We start from the raw sequence: 18,302 nt of genomic DNA, 5'->3' as shown, positions 1-18,302 counted from the left end.
TAAGCACTCAAAAGGCAAAACAACACGATTAAAAATTAAAAGGCTTTTATAGTAAGAAATTAACTTTGTCAGTTTACTTTCTTAAATAGCTTTTGATCCATTGCCAGTAGTTTTGCTCAGCACAAATGCACCCTTATATAACCAGGAAATCATTAACACGTTAAGCTTCTACTTATTAAGACAAACAGCATAACATTAGTCCTTCCGGGGGGGAATTGATTATTCCAATTGCTCTTTACCTTTGCTTCGGACTGACTCCAAATTTCACTTCTTCAGCTTCTCACCTGAAAGTTCCACAAGGAAGCTGGAGCTGTGACTGTTGCTGTGATCACTGTGGGAATTTCAACTGGTACAGAGATCGTGGTTTAGTCTACCCAGGGTTACAGTTAATACAGTTTTTTTGACACTCTTTTCTGTAGTATTAAGGCTTCTTCAAAGTTGATTAATTTGCTGATAGAATGGATTAACATACATAGGTAAAACATTGACCAGATAGAACTTGCAAATTCATATTTATTTTCTATAGTTAGTTTCCTTTGTGCTTTCCTCAGCAACTCACCATTTGCAACACAATCCAAGATCCATTTTAGATGATTAATTATTAATATTGAGTTTGTTGCAGGGGTAATCTCAGTAGCACTAAAAAAATACCCTTAAAACCAACCAACCAAGCGAAAAAAACCCCCAACCAAACAAAAGCCAATACACCACCAACAAAAACCCCAGTCTCAAAGCATCCATCATATAATAGAGATGGAGTCAGGCCATTGTCAAGTCACAGTTAATGACTGACTGAGTATTGCATTTGCAGTTGAACTTTTTGGAGCTCCAGATGATACTAAACAGTAATGACATCAAGCAATGTACTGAATCACTAGAAGAAAACCTGTCCCAGTTGATTTTCCAAGCACCATGATTGTGTTGTTGAAGAGATTGCATCTCTGTGATTTTATACAATAACCGAGCTCATCAACAAAAGAAACCCTTAGGAGACATATTTCTTGAGGGGCAAAAAAACCCACTGATTTTTATCTTGGATTTGCTACTGAGTCATTTTGCACTGTAAACACTAAACCAGCATGCCAGCACTGAAACCCAACACCAGGCCCAGCCAACCTGACTTGCTGCAGCAGAGGGAACCAGCTTTTCTACTCTCATTCAGACTCAGCAAAGACGAGGCCGTGGCCACACTTTGCTCAGCCCAGCACACAGCACAAGCAAAGTGTGGATTGTCATCCTTGGGAAGCAGACTCGGGAACTGGACTAACACATGGAACACCATAAGGTCAAAATATCACACATTTGGATAAATAGCTCCTTACATACCCTCACAGATTCATTTTTTCCACCAAATGCTACATTTGTGTCTTTGCCAACAGTCAGCACAATTGCCAAAGTGAAGATTGTCCAATAAAACAGACAGAGAGTCCTTAGATCTCTATCCATCATTTTTTGTGAAGCTGCTGTAACTTACGTCATAATGAAATAAAAGTAATAAAAAAGATGTTTAAGTCATCTTTTCTCCACTTCTTTCTATGTCTTGTCAAACAAATTGGGGGAAATGTCAGAGAATCTAGAGTATTTTCAGTTTGATGCATTGCTTTATTAACAAGTGTCCTTATTTCTTAGCAGCTCAAATCCAAAAGGGCCTGTTATAATTAGTTTTCCAGATACTGTTGTTTCTGCAGTGATTGCATTACTATCTTAAGAAACTGTAACTTGTAACCATTCATAAGTTTTCTTCTTTCTCTCCATTTAAAATTATTGCAGTATGAAATTTAAAATACTATATTTTTTTTTAATGCCAGCATAGCATGAAGTGCTGGATATAAACCTTAGAAATATGGGAGTTCTAAGCTGCTGATAGATTCCTAGAGAAAGAGTGTTTCTGCTGTCCCACCTTGATTCCTTCGTTATTTCTATGATTTGAGCACTTACAGTAATTTTGAAGGCCACACATTTGAACAGTTTACTGCAAGCAAAAGATTTATAACATCTCATTTATCTTTAGAGAAATATCATTACCTAGACACTCACAACTGAATGTTAGAATTCAGTGAGCTGTTGGAAAATTTAGAAGGAAATAAAATGAGTGTATTTCCCTTCCACTTCTTTGGTACTTCTGCAGTTTAAACCTAATTAGCATAATCAAGCATACTAATGCAATTTCACAAATACTGGCCAAGTATTTGTTATAGTAATTTTTGGCAATGCCATTTGTCAGCAGGAATAACTTTTGAAAGAGGAATGTCTTTGGGCATCAGTCATTGTTGCCCAAAGGAAAAAAGAGCATTTTAAAGCTGCTTTAAAGTATGGAATCCAACCTTGCTGGCTCTGAGTTCCCACCTCAGACAGGGATGATCAGGTTCCTGACTGAGACCACATATGGTTCCAAAATCTTATTATATTTTTACAAAAAAACCCCAAACCAAAACAGGTGGTTAGAGCAGGGTGCAATAACACCAAGGTTGTGGGTTCAATCCACATATGAGCCATTCACTGAGGAGTTGGACTCGATGATCCCTGTGGGTCCCTTCCAATTAGGAATATCCTGTGAAATCTGTGAATTACTCTTAGCAACAAAGTAGGACTGCATGTAGACAATATTCATGAAGATCAATGCAGAGAAGGAATCTGCATCCTCTTTGGAATATATGTGTTCCATATTATGCACTTGTGAGACCATTCTTTCTTATTCAAGTGAGTGGAAAAGAATAGCATTCTTATCTGGTAACATTTTCAAAATATTAGACAGATGGGATAAAACAACAAAGTTCCTACCTGGACTTCTAGGCTTGGAAATACTTAAATACTGGGCTCTGATTCTCAAGTGGAAAATGAAAAATAATACAGATTTTTCCTGGATGGAGAAACCACAGTGGAAACTATGCAGTCTGCATTTGTGTATCCATACCTGAGACTTAAAAAGATTTTTACTGGAATAGTTCCAAAATACTTGGAATGCACAAAAGCAGATCAGAGTTATTTTATGCTATGACTTTAAAAGGGAAAAACTTATGGATAGCACCCTTTACTCTGAACTGCCACTTGTTTCCTGCCCCCATGGGAATGCAACTTCACTATCTAAGATTTCTAGAGAATTATCAAAGAACAACACACTAAAATGACATCATTTTTGACTCCAAGCATTTCTGGCAGACAGGTGAGCACATGGCACTGGCAATGTCTCCTTGCATTAAGGATGTTGTGTTTCAACTACACAGAGGAAGGTTTATGTAACAATTGTACCACCCTGCACAAGGAGCCTGCAGCAGCAAGGGAACTCTCAGAAGGGAAGTTTGGCTAAGTTTTTCCTCCCTTGTTTCCCAAATTAAAGCTCTCTGTTTCTGGCCTGAGAGCTTGCACTGCTGCAGGTGCTCTGTGCTGTGCTGCAGAGAAGCACGGGGCCTGAAGGAACAGTTGACAATTAGCAGCAACTCGGGCTGACTTGAGCGTTGCCTTCTGGGATTTCCATAATGTTCTCCAGGTCTGTGGAAACAGCAAAGTTATAAAATCAATTCACAAGAAATGATACCATCCAGTACTAAGGGTAACAAAAGTTGGATGCAGACCCAGTCACTCCTGTAGGGTAGAACCTGGGTAGACAGTGACATGAATGGGCTTGTAGGTGTTTGAAACTGGCTTTTAATGCTTGAAAAACCTCCCCAGTCCTTCAGACTGTAAACAAGGAAAATACACACAAAAACCAAAACTCCACATACTGATGAGATTTCCTGCCCCAATTTGGGCCATGTGCCCAGGAGTGTTCTCCAGCTCCTTGATCATGGACTGTTCAAAGGCCAAGGCAGCAACTCGGGAAAAGAATTCTTTGACATTTTCCCCTGGGGAGCAAAACAGAAATTATGTGTTTTAACAACTGCACATCAACAGATGATCAAGCATAACAAGCACATCTGTGAACAGCTCACTGCTCAATACTGGGACAGAACAGGTCTCTCCAACAATCTGTCTTCCATTCTGATCACTGCAGAGAGAATTTCTAATTTTCTTACTCTGGAATACTGTACCCTGTACTGCACCTTTATTTTTAGCCACAACAGAGAGAATTCAGTTAGTGGTATAATCTTTTTCCATTGCAAATGTTGAATAGTGCTGCACATGTGTATTTATGTAACTAGCTATGAATTAAACATGCTCAGACCCTGTGAAGCAGCTCAGTTACTTCTTTCTGCAAACACGAAAGTGCGAGCACAAATAAAAATGCACAAATAAAATTTGATCATTGATAAACCTGAAGTTTCTAATAGCAACAAAATGCAAGAAGAACAACAAAAAAAAAAGTGAATGGGGGAGAGGGGGATAATAAGTTCCTCCCACCTCAACATCAGCCCTTGTGGTTATTTTTACATCTTTTGCAGTAATTTACCTGTTTTGGCTGAGACGGACCAATATTCTGCCCGCATCTCATTGGCCAAGCGGATGGCATCCAGCTCTGTCCTCTCACACACAGCATCTGACTGGGGAGACAACATGGAAGAACTGCAATATAAAAGTGTATCTGGGCTGGTAACAGCACAGAGCTACTGCTTGCACCTGTCCTCTGATGCTTCCAGTTTCTCAGCAGCCTTTCTGACCTCGCCTTAGAACTTGTGCAACCAGCCAGGACTGCGAGAACATTCCCAGATTTAGTACTGCTTTTAAAATGGAGTCTCCACTCACCTCCCACAGCCCTGAAAGAAAGCAGGGGGTAGCATGAGTAACCATTGTATCAATACATACGCGGCAGGGAGATGGAAAGACAACAGCCCAGTTACATCCTTGTCATCCCATCACTCTCAGAAGAGTTGTGGGACCAATTAATCACAACAGTTCTTTGGGTTTAATCTGTTTTGTCTCTGTCTCATATCCACTTTTCCATTGCATCAGTTTTTACTGTGCTGTAACCCAATGGTCTTCTCCCCTTTTTATTTTTGCTCTTTTTTAGGACTAAAATTTCTTGCCCTTTCAATGGGATTTTGCTTTCTTGCACTTAGTTTTCAGGTCTTTTCACCCTCTCATTTGCTCTCTGTCACCAATCATAAGTATGCTGCTATTTGCTTTTGATTTCTAGCCTATTTGGGATGGATGACACCGGTCATCTTTTTACAGTTTTCTGTAGATTGTCTTACAATGGAGAACCCCTGCAAACTTGAGAAGAAATCTAAACATTTGGAAATGATTACGTGACATCAAGATGATAAGGAGAATGAATCCAGTTGGGAAGACACTGGCTTACCACTGAAGTAATACCTAGAACCTAAAATCCTTTGCTTTGCTCTTGTCTCCCTTTCAGTTGACAGCACTACATTCTAAAATCAGAAATCAACTTCCAGTAAGGTACTCTAGCTTAGACAAGGCTTCATATGTGTGTCCTCAGAGGTCTGGCATGTTTAGCTTTTATTGCAACTCAGAAAAAGCAGCATAAACTACACAGAGTACCAGAAAAACTGACAGACATGCAATTTTCTAGGACTTATTTTCACTAAAGGGTAAGAAACAAAGTGCAGAAGTGATATTGTGGCAGTTGGGTGGAAATAAAAAAAAAATCAATTAAACAGCAAATGAAACAAGTTTGTTTTGAAATCTTTAAAAACTAAGTGTTGATAGCTGCAGGAAGAGAAACACAAGACTGAGAATGGTATAGAGAGTGCATTATATCCTGTTCTTCCAACAATCATGTCATATTCAACTAAGGAAGAAATCTTCCCTGTTCCTGAATAATGAACACACTGTCCCAAAAAAAAAAAAAACAAACAACAAATTAAAAAAACCTTCAAGATCATTAGGTACGTTTGTATGTGCTTGAAAAACACCACACAAGAAATATTTCATAACTACCTATTTTTTCAGAAAGCCTCTTCTTAAATTGTTTCCAAGTACACTGTTCTATTTACTTGTTAAGGTTTTTGCTCAAGGTCTTTGTCTCAACAACACTGTGTGCAACTTGTAAGGGAAATCATGAGAGGAACTAGGGAAAATCCCATTTCCTTGTCTGCATTCAATTTACTCACCACCAAATCTTTTTTTGTTCCAACTAGAAAGATGAAGCTGGAATCTGGTTCATTCTCCCTCAATGCATCTTCTAGCCACTGTCTGAAATACAAAAGAGAAATGACAGAATCAGTCAGAGGGAATGAGGAATATAGGAGAAGGTAACAGATAATGGGGTCACAAGAAAAGTGAGAGGATGAACTTATGTGAGAGTATCCAAAGCCTTTTTTTCCAGACAGAAAGAGATCCAGAGCTATTCCAAGTCCTTTGAATACAACGTCTTCCACTAACAAAGTTCAAACATATCCACATTCAGAGTACAAATTCAACAATAATTATAGCACCCAGAGAGGGCATTTCCTATTATTAAGGAAAGGGCAAGGTTTTGATCGAGATAAGGAATAAGAAGGCAGGAAAAAAGGGAAAGGTCTGAACCACATAGCAGATTAGATAGAAAAGGGAATAAAGAAGAGTGAAATAATCTATTCAGCATTATAAAACAGCTCCCTATGAAGGCTGTATGATTCTTGTCTCACAAGCTTTTATATTTTTGTTACTCTGGCAATCAAGTTTCTCTTGAGTCATCCAACACAAGTCAAGGAGGGAAGGGAGTGTGTGCGTGTGTGGGAAATCAGGTTCACAGGCTTCAATTACTTTCAGCCAAGCAGAGACACTAATATATATATTATTTTACAAAGTCCTATGTAAATGAGCTAAGTACCATAGTACACATTCAAATAAGACAGAATACAGGTTGTAAAGAAGCCTAAAGCTGCATTACAGTCAAAACAGCACATTAGAAATACACACGCTCTGAACTGTGACAACGGTGTGGATCATAGATCCGTGTAGGGTTTTGCATCCTGCACTGAAAGCAGAAGGAGTTTATCCATAACAATTAACATGCTGTTGTAACCAAACCATTACAAGTATCTGAACCAGTAAGTTTAGCTATCTTTACATATACTTTGAGTTCTTAATTTTCTCTCCTCTTTTTGACAGGCTACCTCCCCAAAGAATCACTTCAGAAACTAGAGAAAGAAAATAATTTGGGGATATCAGTGTACCTAAAAACCGAGAGGCTCTTGAGACATTATGCATGAGATGCATCTCATCATTTTCACCACTTACATTAGATGTCAGCCTGTTATTCTATTTATAGCAAATGAAGTAAAAAAATAATGCTTTTGGGGTGTACTTCATCTCTTCCTGCATGTCTAGTTTTGGAAGGATCAAGCTTTGACTGAAGTGCCTTTTTCTCTGCACTGACTTTAAAGGCAGTCAAGTGTAAATAGTTCAAATCTACACCCTGTATTTTCTTCAGAAAAATCCCACCCTATGCAATCCAAACAAGTGACTGTCATTTTTCATTTCTTAGCTCAAGAGAAAATACACTCATGATCCAGCAAGTTCTCAACACCTACATATGGAAGGCAATTAAACCTGCTGTAAAACCTTTCAAGGATAAACCAAAATGCAGAAACTTACTTGGTGTGATCCAAAGTTTGGATATCAGCCAGATCAAACACTGTTATTATAACTGCAATAAAAGACAAGAACAGAATAAAAAGTAATTAAGTTAGAAGGTGTATCAGAATTCTCTCCAACCTATCTTGTTAAACAGAGAGAATGTTTACATATAAGGTGCAAGAACAGATTTAACACACAGGAGGTGGAAGACTACCCATTTGCTCATTCCTTTTCCTTTTCTAGCACCCAGTAAGAGTTAAGTCCTTAGTCTTCAACCATATTTCATCTTTACCTGTAGTCTGCAGTCCACGGTGCCGTTAACCCTTTTGTTTTGGGACCACTAATTCCTGCAGAAATTGTCTCTTACCAAAGGAAATGCCAGAAATATCCACTTCTAACTCCAACATTAATCTCACCCAAACCCAAATTCTTTTCCCCTTAGACACGAGTGCCAATTTTTATCACTGCATCATCAAAACATTCAGAGCTTGGAGATGTGACAACACATCAATTCACGAATTTCTTCATCCCTTCTTCCCTGCAGGAACAGACAATCCATTCCACCACACTGGGTCTACAGGTACCTTCCCAAGGAGCATATAGGCATATACATTTCTGGATAAAATACAGCCTCCTGACACAGCCAGGATCAAATTAATATTGTTCTCACCCTCTGCTCCTCGGTAGTAAGCAGATGCAATGCACTTGAACTTTTCCTGACCTGCTGTGTCCCATCTGTGCAATGGGGGAAAAAAGAAATTTCAGGTTAATGAAACCCAGTGTAACCTGAGTAAACATGGTAATGAAGCAGCAGACTGGCACAGGGCAGAGAAGAATATGATACCAGAGAAGTGTCACCATCTGGAACGTGTTATTCATTAACTCCTGATAGAAATACAGTAAAGCTCTATTCTTTAATGAAGACATGTGAACTCTGTTTTAACCTTTTTTTTTTTTAAATACCGTTCATTTTGGAGACACAATTCAAATATTTTTATTCTGCATGGCAATACCCTTCCCTCAAAACATTTTTTTTCATCTATGCCATTTGCATGGATTTCTGGGGCAGTCTAATTTTGTACATTTCCTGTGTCAATACTAAATAAATCATGTATTAACCCATGTTAGAGTCTTGCAGCTGCTAGATGGGATATCTGTCCATACTCTACAAATTAGAGACCTACAGCTCAGTCTACCAGCTACTAATGACACCATTAAATAAAATCAAGAAAGTGCTTTTTATTAATGAACATGATATGCAGTGCCCTCAGGTAGTGCCAGCACTGCAGAGGTTTGGGGCTGTTGTAGCCCAGTGCTGCCACTCACAGATACTTCAAATTTATCTTGTATGGCAATCTCGCAGCAGGAGGGGGCACTAGTGCTTATCACATGGAAACGTTCTACCCAGCTCCTGAGGACCTGGCAGATAATGCAACCTGATGTTCAGTAGCTCATGAACCTTATTGCTTCAGTTTGCAAAACACTGATACGTGAATCTACATTTTTAAAGGGACTCAAAGGCCTGGTAGAATTTTCCAAAACACAATTGCACTGAAATGAGTGAGAAATGGATTCCTAAGTATATTTCAATAAATACCATAAGCCATCTATTTACATCAGTGATGTCACTGAAAAAAAAGTATTCCGAAGTGAAAAGGTTTTTAAGATTCGTGCACTAAAATACCTCATGCAAAGCATCTTATTTCTGCTTTAGGTCACACTACAGCACAAATAATTCCATAATGCCCTCTACAGAAAAACATTTTCAGCCACTGGAAACACCAAAGGACTTCCTTCAACAGACCCAAAGCAGGTCAGAGAAGGGCAGGATTTCCACTAGTCTGACAAATGAAGCTGAAAATCAAAGATAACAGGTTCACATACTAATAAAAACACTCCAGTCTTTTTATGACTTGGGGATAATTAATTAGTCCCTAACTAAGAGGTGTTGAAATCACTGAACACCTTAATATTCATTTCAATGGCTGCAGGAATAAAACTCCCAGTAAAGCCAAGTTCAGTGCTCATCATGCCTTTTAAACCCAAGTGACAGACTGGGGTAACCCTAGAACTGGACAAAGGTTGTGTCAAAAGCTGCCACTTCTCTTTCATGAAAGTTGAGTAAAAGAGGCAGAACTCTACTGAAATGGCACAAGACATCCAAGACGAATTTTCACTGACAAGCTTGTAATGTTTTTTAGAGACGAGAAATCCAAGACAGCAAAATTTTTACTAAAACTGCAGGTACAGGTACAGAACCTTTTTTTTCAGAACACATTATTCTTTGTGCAATTTCATTAAAAAATCTTTATTTCCCTGGAGCCTGCAGCAATACAAGCTCTGCTGAGACTGTGCTCTGAGCAATGCTTAACCATCCTGTTTCAACTTACATCTGGAGATGATATGGGATTCCAATTATCTCAAAACGTTCCATTTCAAAATCCACTCCAATGGTTGCCTTGTAGTCTCGGTCAAAATTATCTTTACAAAATCTACAATTAAAAAAAAGGGATGAAATACTAATAAGACACAACTACAAATAACTGCAAAACTGTCAGGGTAAATTATGAAGGAAATAATTCACTAACTGTGGATTGGCTATATATTGTGGAAACATATATGAAAACACTAAGACACTGATTAAAAAAAAGGAGATACTGTATAGCAAATTATGAAGCACAAACATCTAGTAAGCTTTCAGGATGAGATGAGAATCAGAACATTTTTGGACTGTCAAGGAATGTACAGTATCTTATAGTTTTACATACAAGGGAATGTATTTTGGGTCACAAATAATGACTCAAATGATTGTCAATGAGATTAGGGGGTTTTAAGTTCTACTTAAGAACTTGAAGAAATAATAACGATGCCAATGCTGCAAGCATAGAGGAAAAGGTGTCACAGTGATAATAAGCTACAGAAATTCAGTGATCTGTTCACTGGACTTAAATACAAAAAGCATAAGAGCTGTTTTTAACATTCAGTAAAGAATCAAGTAAGTATTTTTTAAGGCATTCTGCCTTAAAGGTCCCTCTGCTCGAGCTTCTCCTACAGTCTTGCAGCTGTAGAAATGAGTACAGGGACCCACACAAGGACAGCTGAAAAGGGCTCAGTGAACAGCCCTGCAACTAAGGAGAAAACATGAAACCAAGACTCAGACACTGAATTTTTTTTCCCAGTTGTTTAGCCTTTAGACTGGATGTCTTAAGAAAACAATGTATAATATTTGAGTGGATAAAAGTACTTCAGAATATAACATAAACTGATTGAAGTGCTAGAGCATGACCTTCTGTGTTGGTGTATTAAGCCTTTCTCATACCATAGTCTTAGTTTTGTCTTTCATTTAATAACAAACCCATGAAGTTCTGGTTTGGGTTCATGAAATACTACTCTCAGTGGACAGCAAGGAAATGTTACAGCACTTACTTGAGAAACAGAAAAATCAAACCATCTGCTGAGATATACTGTACCTGTTGATAAGACTGGTTTTCCCAACATACAGGTCTCCTACCACAACCACTTTGGATATTTTCAGCCTGTTATAAATATTTGAAAATGTTACATGGTTTTAGTTGCAATTTCAACAGTCTCTCTCTAAAAATTCTGATTTAGATCCTTAAATTGCAAGTGATGAGTACATGTACCTGTGACTTAAGTTTCCCAAAGTGCCACTGTGCTGCACGAGCAGAACCTTAAATTGCAAGAAAGGAGGTCACCAAAAAAACAAACCCTTCTGGAGCAGAAATAGTCTGTTTATTACTCTCTATATTTTTTTCTTAATTTTAGTCCAGTGGGATATAACTTCTATTGCATTAAAATTGCTTTGACTACAGGTGTATACATTTGACAGTTTACACATAAGACCATAGAGTATCTACATCCTTTGCATTAAAATTAATCACAAGTTTCTCATTGACTTTAACAGTACAAATAAAGCCTTTAGAGCAGAAACAAAAAATTGCTGATAATAAAATAACCCACTGCAGAATGTGTCTCTGGGAAAAATAACCCACAAGGTTAGAGCCAATACATTTTCTGACTACCTGAATAATATTAATCTGAAGCTGGCTTCATGTAAATAATCCTCTTTGCTCTAGGTCCTCCCCCAGGATACAGCAGATGGGCTTTGGGTGACTCAGCCTGCATTCTTCAAATTGCAACTGAGTGTACCTTTTAGCAGATACAGGGGGATAAGTGAATGGAGGTGTTCTTGCTGACCTAAACTTGGATTGGCAAAAATGGCTTAAGAGGTTTAATGTTCTTTTCTAGCAAGGAATGGCTTTTTAAACAAAGGCATTAATCTACTGAATACTATTTCTGGTTACATCAGACTTCCATGTGATGCTGATTCCAAGTTATCTATTCTAAACAGTCCAAATCTTGATTGGTAAGCCATGTGACTAATATTTCTAAAAAAAAAAGAAGGTGTTTTTGGTGCCAATCAAAAATAACTGAGTGGTCACAGGCCCCTATGCTGCTGAAATGTCTCTGCCTGATTAACTGTTACTGAGAAAATACTGAGTAAAATCGATGACCTTCAGGGAAAAGCAAAAAAGTAAGTGATGGTTTAGAGGTGTGTGTTCCATTAACTTGTATTGGGGAAAAAAACTCCCCAGATTAGACAATTTAACACACTGATGGAATATTCAGAGAGTCTTAACTACAGCCATTAGCTACTGAATTTCTCAGACTAGCTTTCCAAATGACAAAGAAATATTTTATTACTTGGGATAATGGAAAAGGAAGATAATGGTTATTCCTGTCAAGCTTTACAAGTACTGTACAAAACACTGGCTGCCCTTTTACCCCCATTACACCAAAAAATTATTTAAATCACTGAATAATAATCACTTCTAGAGAGCAGTGACAGAAAAGTGTTTAATTTTATTCACAAAGCCAAAATGTAAAGCTTTTTAGCGGTACTGTTACTAGAATAAGTTAACTGGACAGTAGGTTTACTCTGGAAATTAAAAAACAAAACAAAACCAAACCACAAACAAACAAAAAACCAAAACCCAAACCTCAAAACATAGAGATGTTGGCATCAGAAGGGGAAAATGCCTCAATTCAATAAAGGACGTAGCAAATTACCATGAAACTAAGATAGTGACTGTGCTCCTAAAAAAGTAGTAAAGTCACTGATGTCTCTCAGGGTGATACATTTTAGCTTTCTTTTTTTTTTTTTTTTAGCAAGACTGCCAAGTGAAATGCATAAAATGTTGCATTTAAAGATGTATATCATGACAAATCTTGTGGTAATCACCAACTCCAGATTTGAAAGAACAGTGAGCTAACTGTCAGTATTCACAGAAGCTCCACTTTATGGAAGATTCTTCACACTGAAGCACAGAAGCATTTATCACTAAAACATACAGCTATTTATTTTGACTGAATAGTGATGATTTCTAACATAGTTTAGCTTTCCTGCCTTGCTTCAGGAGATTAAATCAGTAATGGTAGCAGTTCTGGGAGAGAGAGAAGGTGGGGGAAGAAAAAAACTTCAAGATTATTACTAGGGCATAAAACAGCTTTTTTGGATTTTCCAATGCTATATATTTACCAGAATTTTGCTTCAGTTTTAAGAAACCATTTAAGAGAACTTCTCAGCATGTAAACTTCAAAAAAGACTAAAACTAGATTCTTAGGTGTTTCAAGAAACTTAGAACTGCTGTGTTTCTATCCCTCCAAAGCCTTTATTATCTGCTCCTTTGGAACACCAACAGAGAACACAACAAGGCTGGATCTGCTGGATCTTTTGAACGAAGTAAATACTTTGAAGTGTTTAATTCAAAGGTGCTGAAAAACTATTTGTTGCTAAACTGCTCCACCGTTTTTTTCAGTGCTATGTATGCCAGCAGTCAAAGTATCTTTGACACTCCTGGGAAGAAGAGGCACTTTGTTCATTTACTGTCAAACAGGTCAGAGAACTGCCATGTGCATGGGCTTGGCTGCCTTGAAACACACTGGAGTGAGGAACATGAGGAATGAGGAAGGAAAAGCCAGTGAAGAAAGCAGGCTATCAAGGACTGAAAATACTTTCTTTGTTGCATACCTGGTTTGTTCCAAACTCACCCTGCTGTTGCAGTGCTCTGCTGCCAGGCAGTGCTGACCTGTGTGTGGAAGTGCTCCTTAAGCTGCAGACAGGCCTCAGGTGTGTACCACTGAAACACAGAACAGCTGCTGGGACAAACTGCCTGAGGGCTGCTTGGCAAGAGCAAATCAGCAAGGAAAAACAGGGAAGAAGATTATTCAAAGAGTTTGTCGAGCACAGAGTTATCCTGGCATAAGAAAAGAGATAGCTTGGGTTAGAAGGCAGTCAGGCTTCCCCACAGCTGTGTTGTAAAACTCCTTGGGACCATCATTTGACCACCTTTCTGAGCATCAGCCTCCAGGCACCCACAGCCAAACACATTTGCTCATCATTCTGTACCACAGTAAGTGCCTTGAATTACCCCCGTGATCTAAGGCACACAAGACAGACACAGATGGGAGCACACCACCAGCAAGTCATTATTCCTATGAAGTCTTTTCAATCTCTTCTAAGTGTGAAGCACTGTTTTTATTATTAACCTTTAACTAGGAATTAGTTAAAAGTGAAGAAAATGTATTTGATTTCATATTTGCTAAAAATACCTGTTATATTTTTCATAAAACTAGAAGCAAAACATGTGGCTGAGATCAAGCATGGAAAAAAATGCTAACTCCCTTAAAACGGTCTTTTGAACAACTGAAAAAATGGAATGGTAATTCCTTGTCCTTCCATGTCCTTTACTCTTCTATTATACTTCAAATAAAGAAGTCTTTGGGGACATCAAAGGGCTTTTGTCTGTGTTTCTACAGTGCCTGCTACATTTGATCTACTGTATGACTAAGGTTCCTATACAAACAGAAAATTAAAATTGCCTCAAATTCTTCAGCCAAAGCCTCCTAATTAGACTTTTTTTGCATATTTAAGATAAGCTATGGTTCCTATTTCCCCTTGGTGTTGGAGCTCTTTAAGCATGTAATTATTAATGTTTTGCTGAAATAACAAGATAAATATTATAAGATAACACTTTTGTGGCAAGAGTCACTTTTTGTAAAGGTTAAAAAGAAGTGAGGATTATTGTTAAAGAGGTCAGCATTGAATGGGAATTTGAGGTCACATTAAACTTTGAGAGAAATTCTTAAATAATTTGTAATTTTAAGAGAAGACAACAAGTGTACATTAAGTTAAATTCAAATAGTATTAGCACAAGGGAAAGACAGATCAGTGTGGCATGGGCTATACAGAATGCTTACCTTGGGAAACTGGGAGATTATTCTGTCCCTACTCACTGGGGGAACAAAATGCATTAGGCTGGACTTCATCCTCCAAATCCAGTTAAATACTAGCAGAGAAAAATATGCAAAGAAAAACATAGTATTCAGGAATTACCTCAATACAGGGACAATATGATCAAACAGAAACTTAACTAAGTTCTTACAGACTTATCTTTTTTTTTTTTTGTCTTTTTGGTAAAACTGGCAGTTCTTTCACTTAATTTGCATTGAGGGAAACCTGTTTCTTATGTAAAAGGGACCACTTCAGTGTGCACAGCTCTAGTAGCAAACAGTGACCTTCTGAAACTACAAGGAACCAACTCTAATTCCATGGGAGGGCAGAGAATTGCTCACAATTCAACACAAGTGCTTGCACTTTAGCCCTCAAAGGATTTTGCAGTGCTTAATTTGAAAATCTTGCCCATCGTTGTTTCAAATGCCTCTGCACTGAGCACATTAATAAATGTTAGGGGCTACCAGATTTCATTTGGTCAGAGGGAGAAAGGAAGAAAGATGAAGATGCCGCATTTCTTGGCACAACATCAAACTTTCATCCAGGATCAGCCCAGAAAGAATGAAATCAGTAGATAGTCTGACATGGAAAAAGAATAATGCTCACATGAAAATCACAAATGCATTTAAATGTCTCACCTGAGACATATCAATTTGGTTATGCAATGAAACCTCGTGGGTTGCTGGGGGAGGGGACCCTTAATAGGGTACCAATTTCTTAGTGGCGTTCAAAGAACGTTTCTAATAAGAGCTTTTCCATCATGTAGCAAAGTGTAAGGAAGGACTCACCGTGCAGCAGCTGATGCAGCAGGATTCCAGCCACACAAACAGCTCAGCCCGCTCCTACGTGGCCATAGCAACAGGCTTGCAACAATTCCCTTCCTCCCGTTCTTCCACAGACCGGGAAGGCGGAGTTGGAGTGATTTAACTATGCGCAGGACCCTGGGTTTAGAAATAAAAACCCTGAGTTTAGCGGTCATACAGATTCCTCTGATCAGAAACCGCTCCGTGATAAACCCAATGGCCCCTAATCCTATATAACGAAACAGTTCCATTGCCTTTAAACATAGTTGTATGTATGGATACAAAGAGCAGGATTAACACAACTGCCAAGGAGCTGAGGGAGTGGGAAACTCTTACGGTGCTAATATTAAGCATAGTAGCAATTATAAAGAAACTCCTAAGGGATTTTTTCAGCATTTCAACTTGATTTCATCTCAGCTTTAGAGTCAGGATGCGCATGCCACTAATGAGACATTCTGAATTATATAAATGCCTTTCTAGTCATTAGTAATCTTGCTTTCTAATGTGCAAAACACCAAAAACAAGGAATAAGAAATCACACAGCTCTTTTGTATTATCTAAGTATTGTTAATCGACTCATTAATTTAGACAGCATTTAATGTGCCAGACTGCAATTTAGGATGCTAAAAGATTTTGCTATGTATTTCATTAGGATTTAAATTTCCAAATTTCAGAAGAAAAGAAAGCTCTCCCATTCTAACAGTCATATGTTGATAATGCTGGAACAGGCTTGGAACAAGGAGACAAGCCTCTCCCACTCCTGCAGCAGACTAAAAACGTTAAAGGGCAAATGAATGCAGGCAAGTAATTTTAAACAGCGAGCAAGTACATAACAAAAAACCTACAGTTGTGTTTTACAACCCTACAATAAGAGCAATACTCAACAAAATTGCTAGTCCACTACTTAGAAATAATTTCTTATTCTCTTTTGTGAGGAGTTGCTTTTAAACCACTTGAGACACCGATGTGATCTCGACCACACCAGAACAGCCACTTCCCCCCAAAGAATCCAGATTTGCAGCTGATGGGTTATTCACCAAAGAAAGCAACATTACAGTATTTATCTATTACCATATGGACAGTTCTGCTTATGCTACCTGTGACCAGATAAAATTTGAGAGATCTAGAGCTTTTTTATGGTGTGCTCCCACCCTTCTGACAAGCTTGAATGACTGTATGGCAATATTAATGTCTTAATTAATGTCGGAACTATAGTTCTAAAAAGAAAAACTCCACTAGTTGGGTAAGAGTTTCAAACACTAACTTGCTTCTGTCATGTGTACATAGGCTGACTCACTGCTCATCTCCTAGAGCTCTTTCACAAACTAAGCTACAAAAATACCCCCAGTTCAACAATCTCGGTGAATGCAAAGTACAGGAGGAACCAAAGCAAACAAACAGAAATATATCGAAATTGAGGGGCCATCTTCACTTACATTTATTGTATTTAATCTAAATCTCACGCATGCATAAACATATCCCAATTTACCAAATCAACAAATTAGACAGACCATTAGAGGAAAAAAAAAATTAAGAAATACAAAGCTGCTAAAAATACTGAGAATGATCGGTGCTGAGATTCAGATTTTCTCTTCTTACAGAGCTGAAAGGGGATTCAGTCACCAGGGAGGGCTGGGAACATGGTGTCTCCACGGCGTCACAACCTTCCTTATCTCAACGCTGCAAGAACAGGAGCACCAGCGGATTCTGTGGATAGACAAAGGATTTGAGGCAGGCATGCAGAAGGCATACATAAAATAAGTTAACGCCATGACCACTAACAACATCAGTATTCCAAGCTATGGTGAAGGACAAGACAGCAAAATTCATGCCCAAAGCCGAGTCAACACTGAAGGATAAATGAAGTCTCCAGTTTTCTCCTGCCCCTTCTACCCTGAAAAAAGTTCACATTCTTCCTATGGAAATATGGTGAAACTTTACAAATATATAGTTAGCAGAAGTATCGTTAGGAAAGTAAACTCTTCTTTAAATAATCTGCTCTAAAATGTTGCAGAAAAAAATGAATCCTTTCCAGGAAATACTTTTTAAAGTAGTAATTTTTCTTTTATGGATTTTGAAGATCAACAAAGCAGAATCTATTCCTGTGATGTATTTTAATCCGGCTGATCAGAACTACTTTGGATCAGTAAAATCCAGTTTAAAACCTTTGATTATAATAATTGTTACTCAGACATAATGAAAAAAATCTTGACAATTTCACTATCTGCACTGAGACCAAATATTTCACAGTACAAGCTATCCAGAGTTTTTCCCTGATACCAGATCACATCTCACAACCCAGAACACCCATAAGCTCTGCCAGCAACATTGCAATGGCATGTTCTTCCCATGCCCCTTCCTCCGAACATCTGTGAAACTACGTAATGATAACAGAAACCTTTACTACACATTCTAGCTGTTCATAGTGACATTTTTGGAGAAGATTAGGAAAGAAAACCTGGTCCAAAACTCCCTGAGCTCTCTTCGACCCTTGCATCTCAAGGCGCTCGCCTGCTGTCTTCCTGCCCCGTAACTCGATCACCATTGTGTTCACTCTGAATTTTTCGCAATTTTTATTTTTCTCAACTGTAACTACTTTGAAAACGGGGGGTGAGAAGAGCGACCGCACACTTCAGCAGAGAGGCGAGGTAGAACCGCTCCACACCGGGACCCCAGGGCGCCGTCCCCTCGTGCCCTCACAGACCCCCCGCCCTGAGGGGCCG

The 18,302-nt window shown here is 38.4% G+C and overlaps 1 protein-coding gene across 3 annotated transcripts; it reads right to left on the bottom strand.

The window, feature by feature from the left end:
* Positions 1–28: 28 nt before the first annotated feature.
* On the bottom strand, positions 29–18,283 carry RAB36 (RAB36, member RAS oncogene family). 3 transcript variants are annotated; one of them, XM_039384119.1, is made up of 14 exons: positions 18,038–18,280; positions 17,179–17,286; positions 15,565–15,717; positions 14,743–14,831; positions 13,534–13,622; positions 10,932–10,997; positions 9,852–9,953; positions 8,132–8,196; positions 7,480–7,531; positions 6,012–6,093; positions 4,681–4,691; positions 4,388–4,500; positions 3,723–3,842; positions 29–3,489 (listed from the first exon to the last, which is right to left on the bottom strand). In XM_039384119.1, the coding sequence occupies exons 4-14, from the start codon at positions 14,809–14,811 to the stop codon at positions 3,428–3,430; spliced, it is 831 nt and encodes a 276-aa protein (XP_039240053.1). In that variant the 5' UTR covers positions 14,812–14,831; positions 15,565–15,717; positions 17,179–17,286; positions 18,038–18,280; the 3' UTR covers positions 29–3,427. The 3 variants fall into 3 exon arrangements, with proteins under 3 accessions (XP_039240053.1, XP_027570011.1, XP_027570009.1); XM_027714210.2 differs by lacking the exon at positions 4,681–4,691 and having other exon boundaries at positions 4,388–4,478; positions 18,038–18,276; XM_027714208.2 differs by lacking the exons at positions 29–3,489; positions 4,681–4,691 and having other exon boundaries at positions 3,628–3,842; positions 4,388–4,478; positions 18,038–18,283.
* Positions 18,284–18,302: the final 19 nt, after the last annotated feature.

The sequence above is a fragment of the Pipra filicauda genome, unplaced genomic scaffold, assembly GCF_003945595.2.
Source record: "Pipra filicauda isolate LSUMZ 115617 unplaced genomic scaffold, ASM394559v2 scaffold33_size4404698_pilon, whole genome shotgun sequence".
NCBI lineage: Eukaryota > Metazoa > Chordata > Aves > Passeriformes > Pipridae > Pipra > Pipra filicauda.
Note: the sequence above shows the minus strand (reverse complement) of the source record. Positions and strands in the feature narration are given on the sequence as shown.

Bases quoted from the DNA above. Each gene is read 5' to 3' on its own strand.
- RAB36 (XM_039384119.1), bottom strand. From the start codon at position 14,811: ATGAAGTCCAGCCTAATGCATTTTGTTCCCCCAGTGAGTAGGGACAGA. The intron at 13,623-14,742 runs GTAAGCATTCTG...TCTGTGTTTCAG, and splicing joins TAATCTCCCAGTTTCCCAAG to TGGTACACACCTGAGGCCTG. The intron at 8,197-9,851 runs GTAAGTTGAAAC...CCCATTGCACAG, and splicing joins ATCCCATATCATCTCCAGAT to ATGGGACACAGCAGGTCAGG.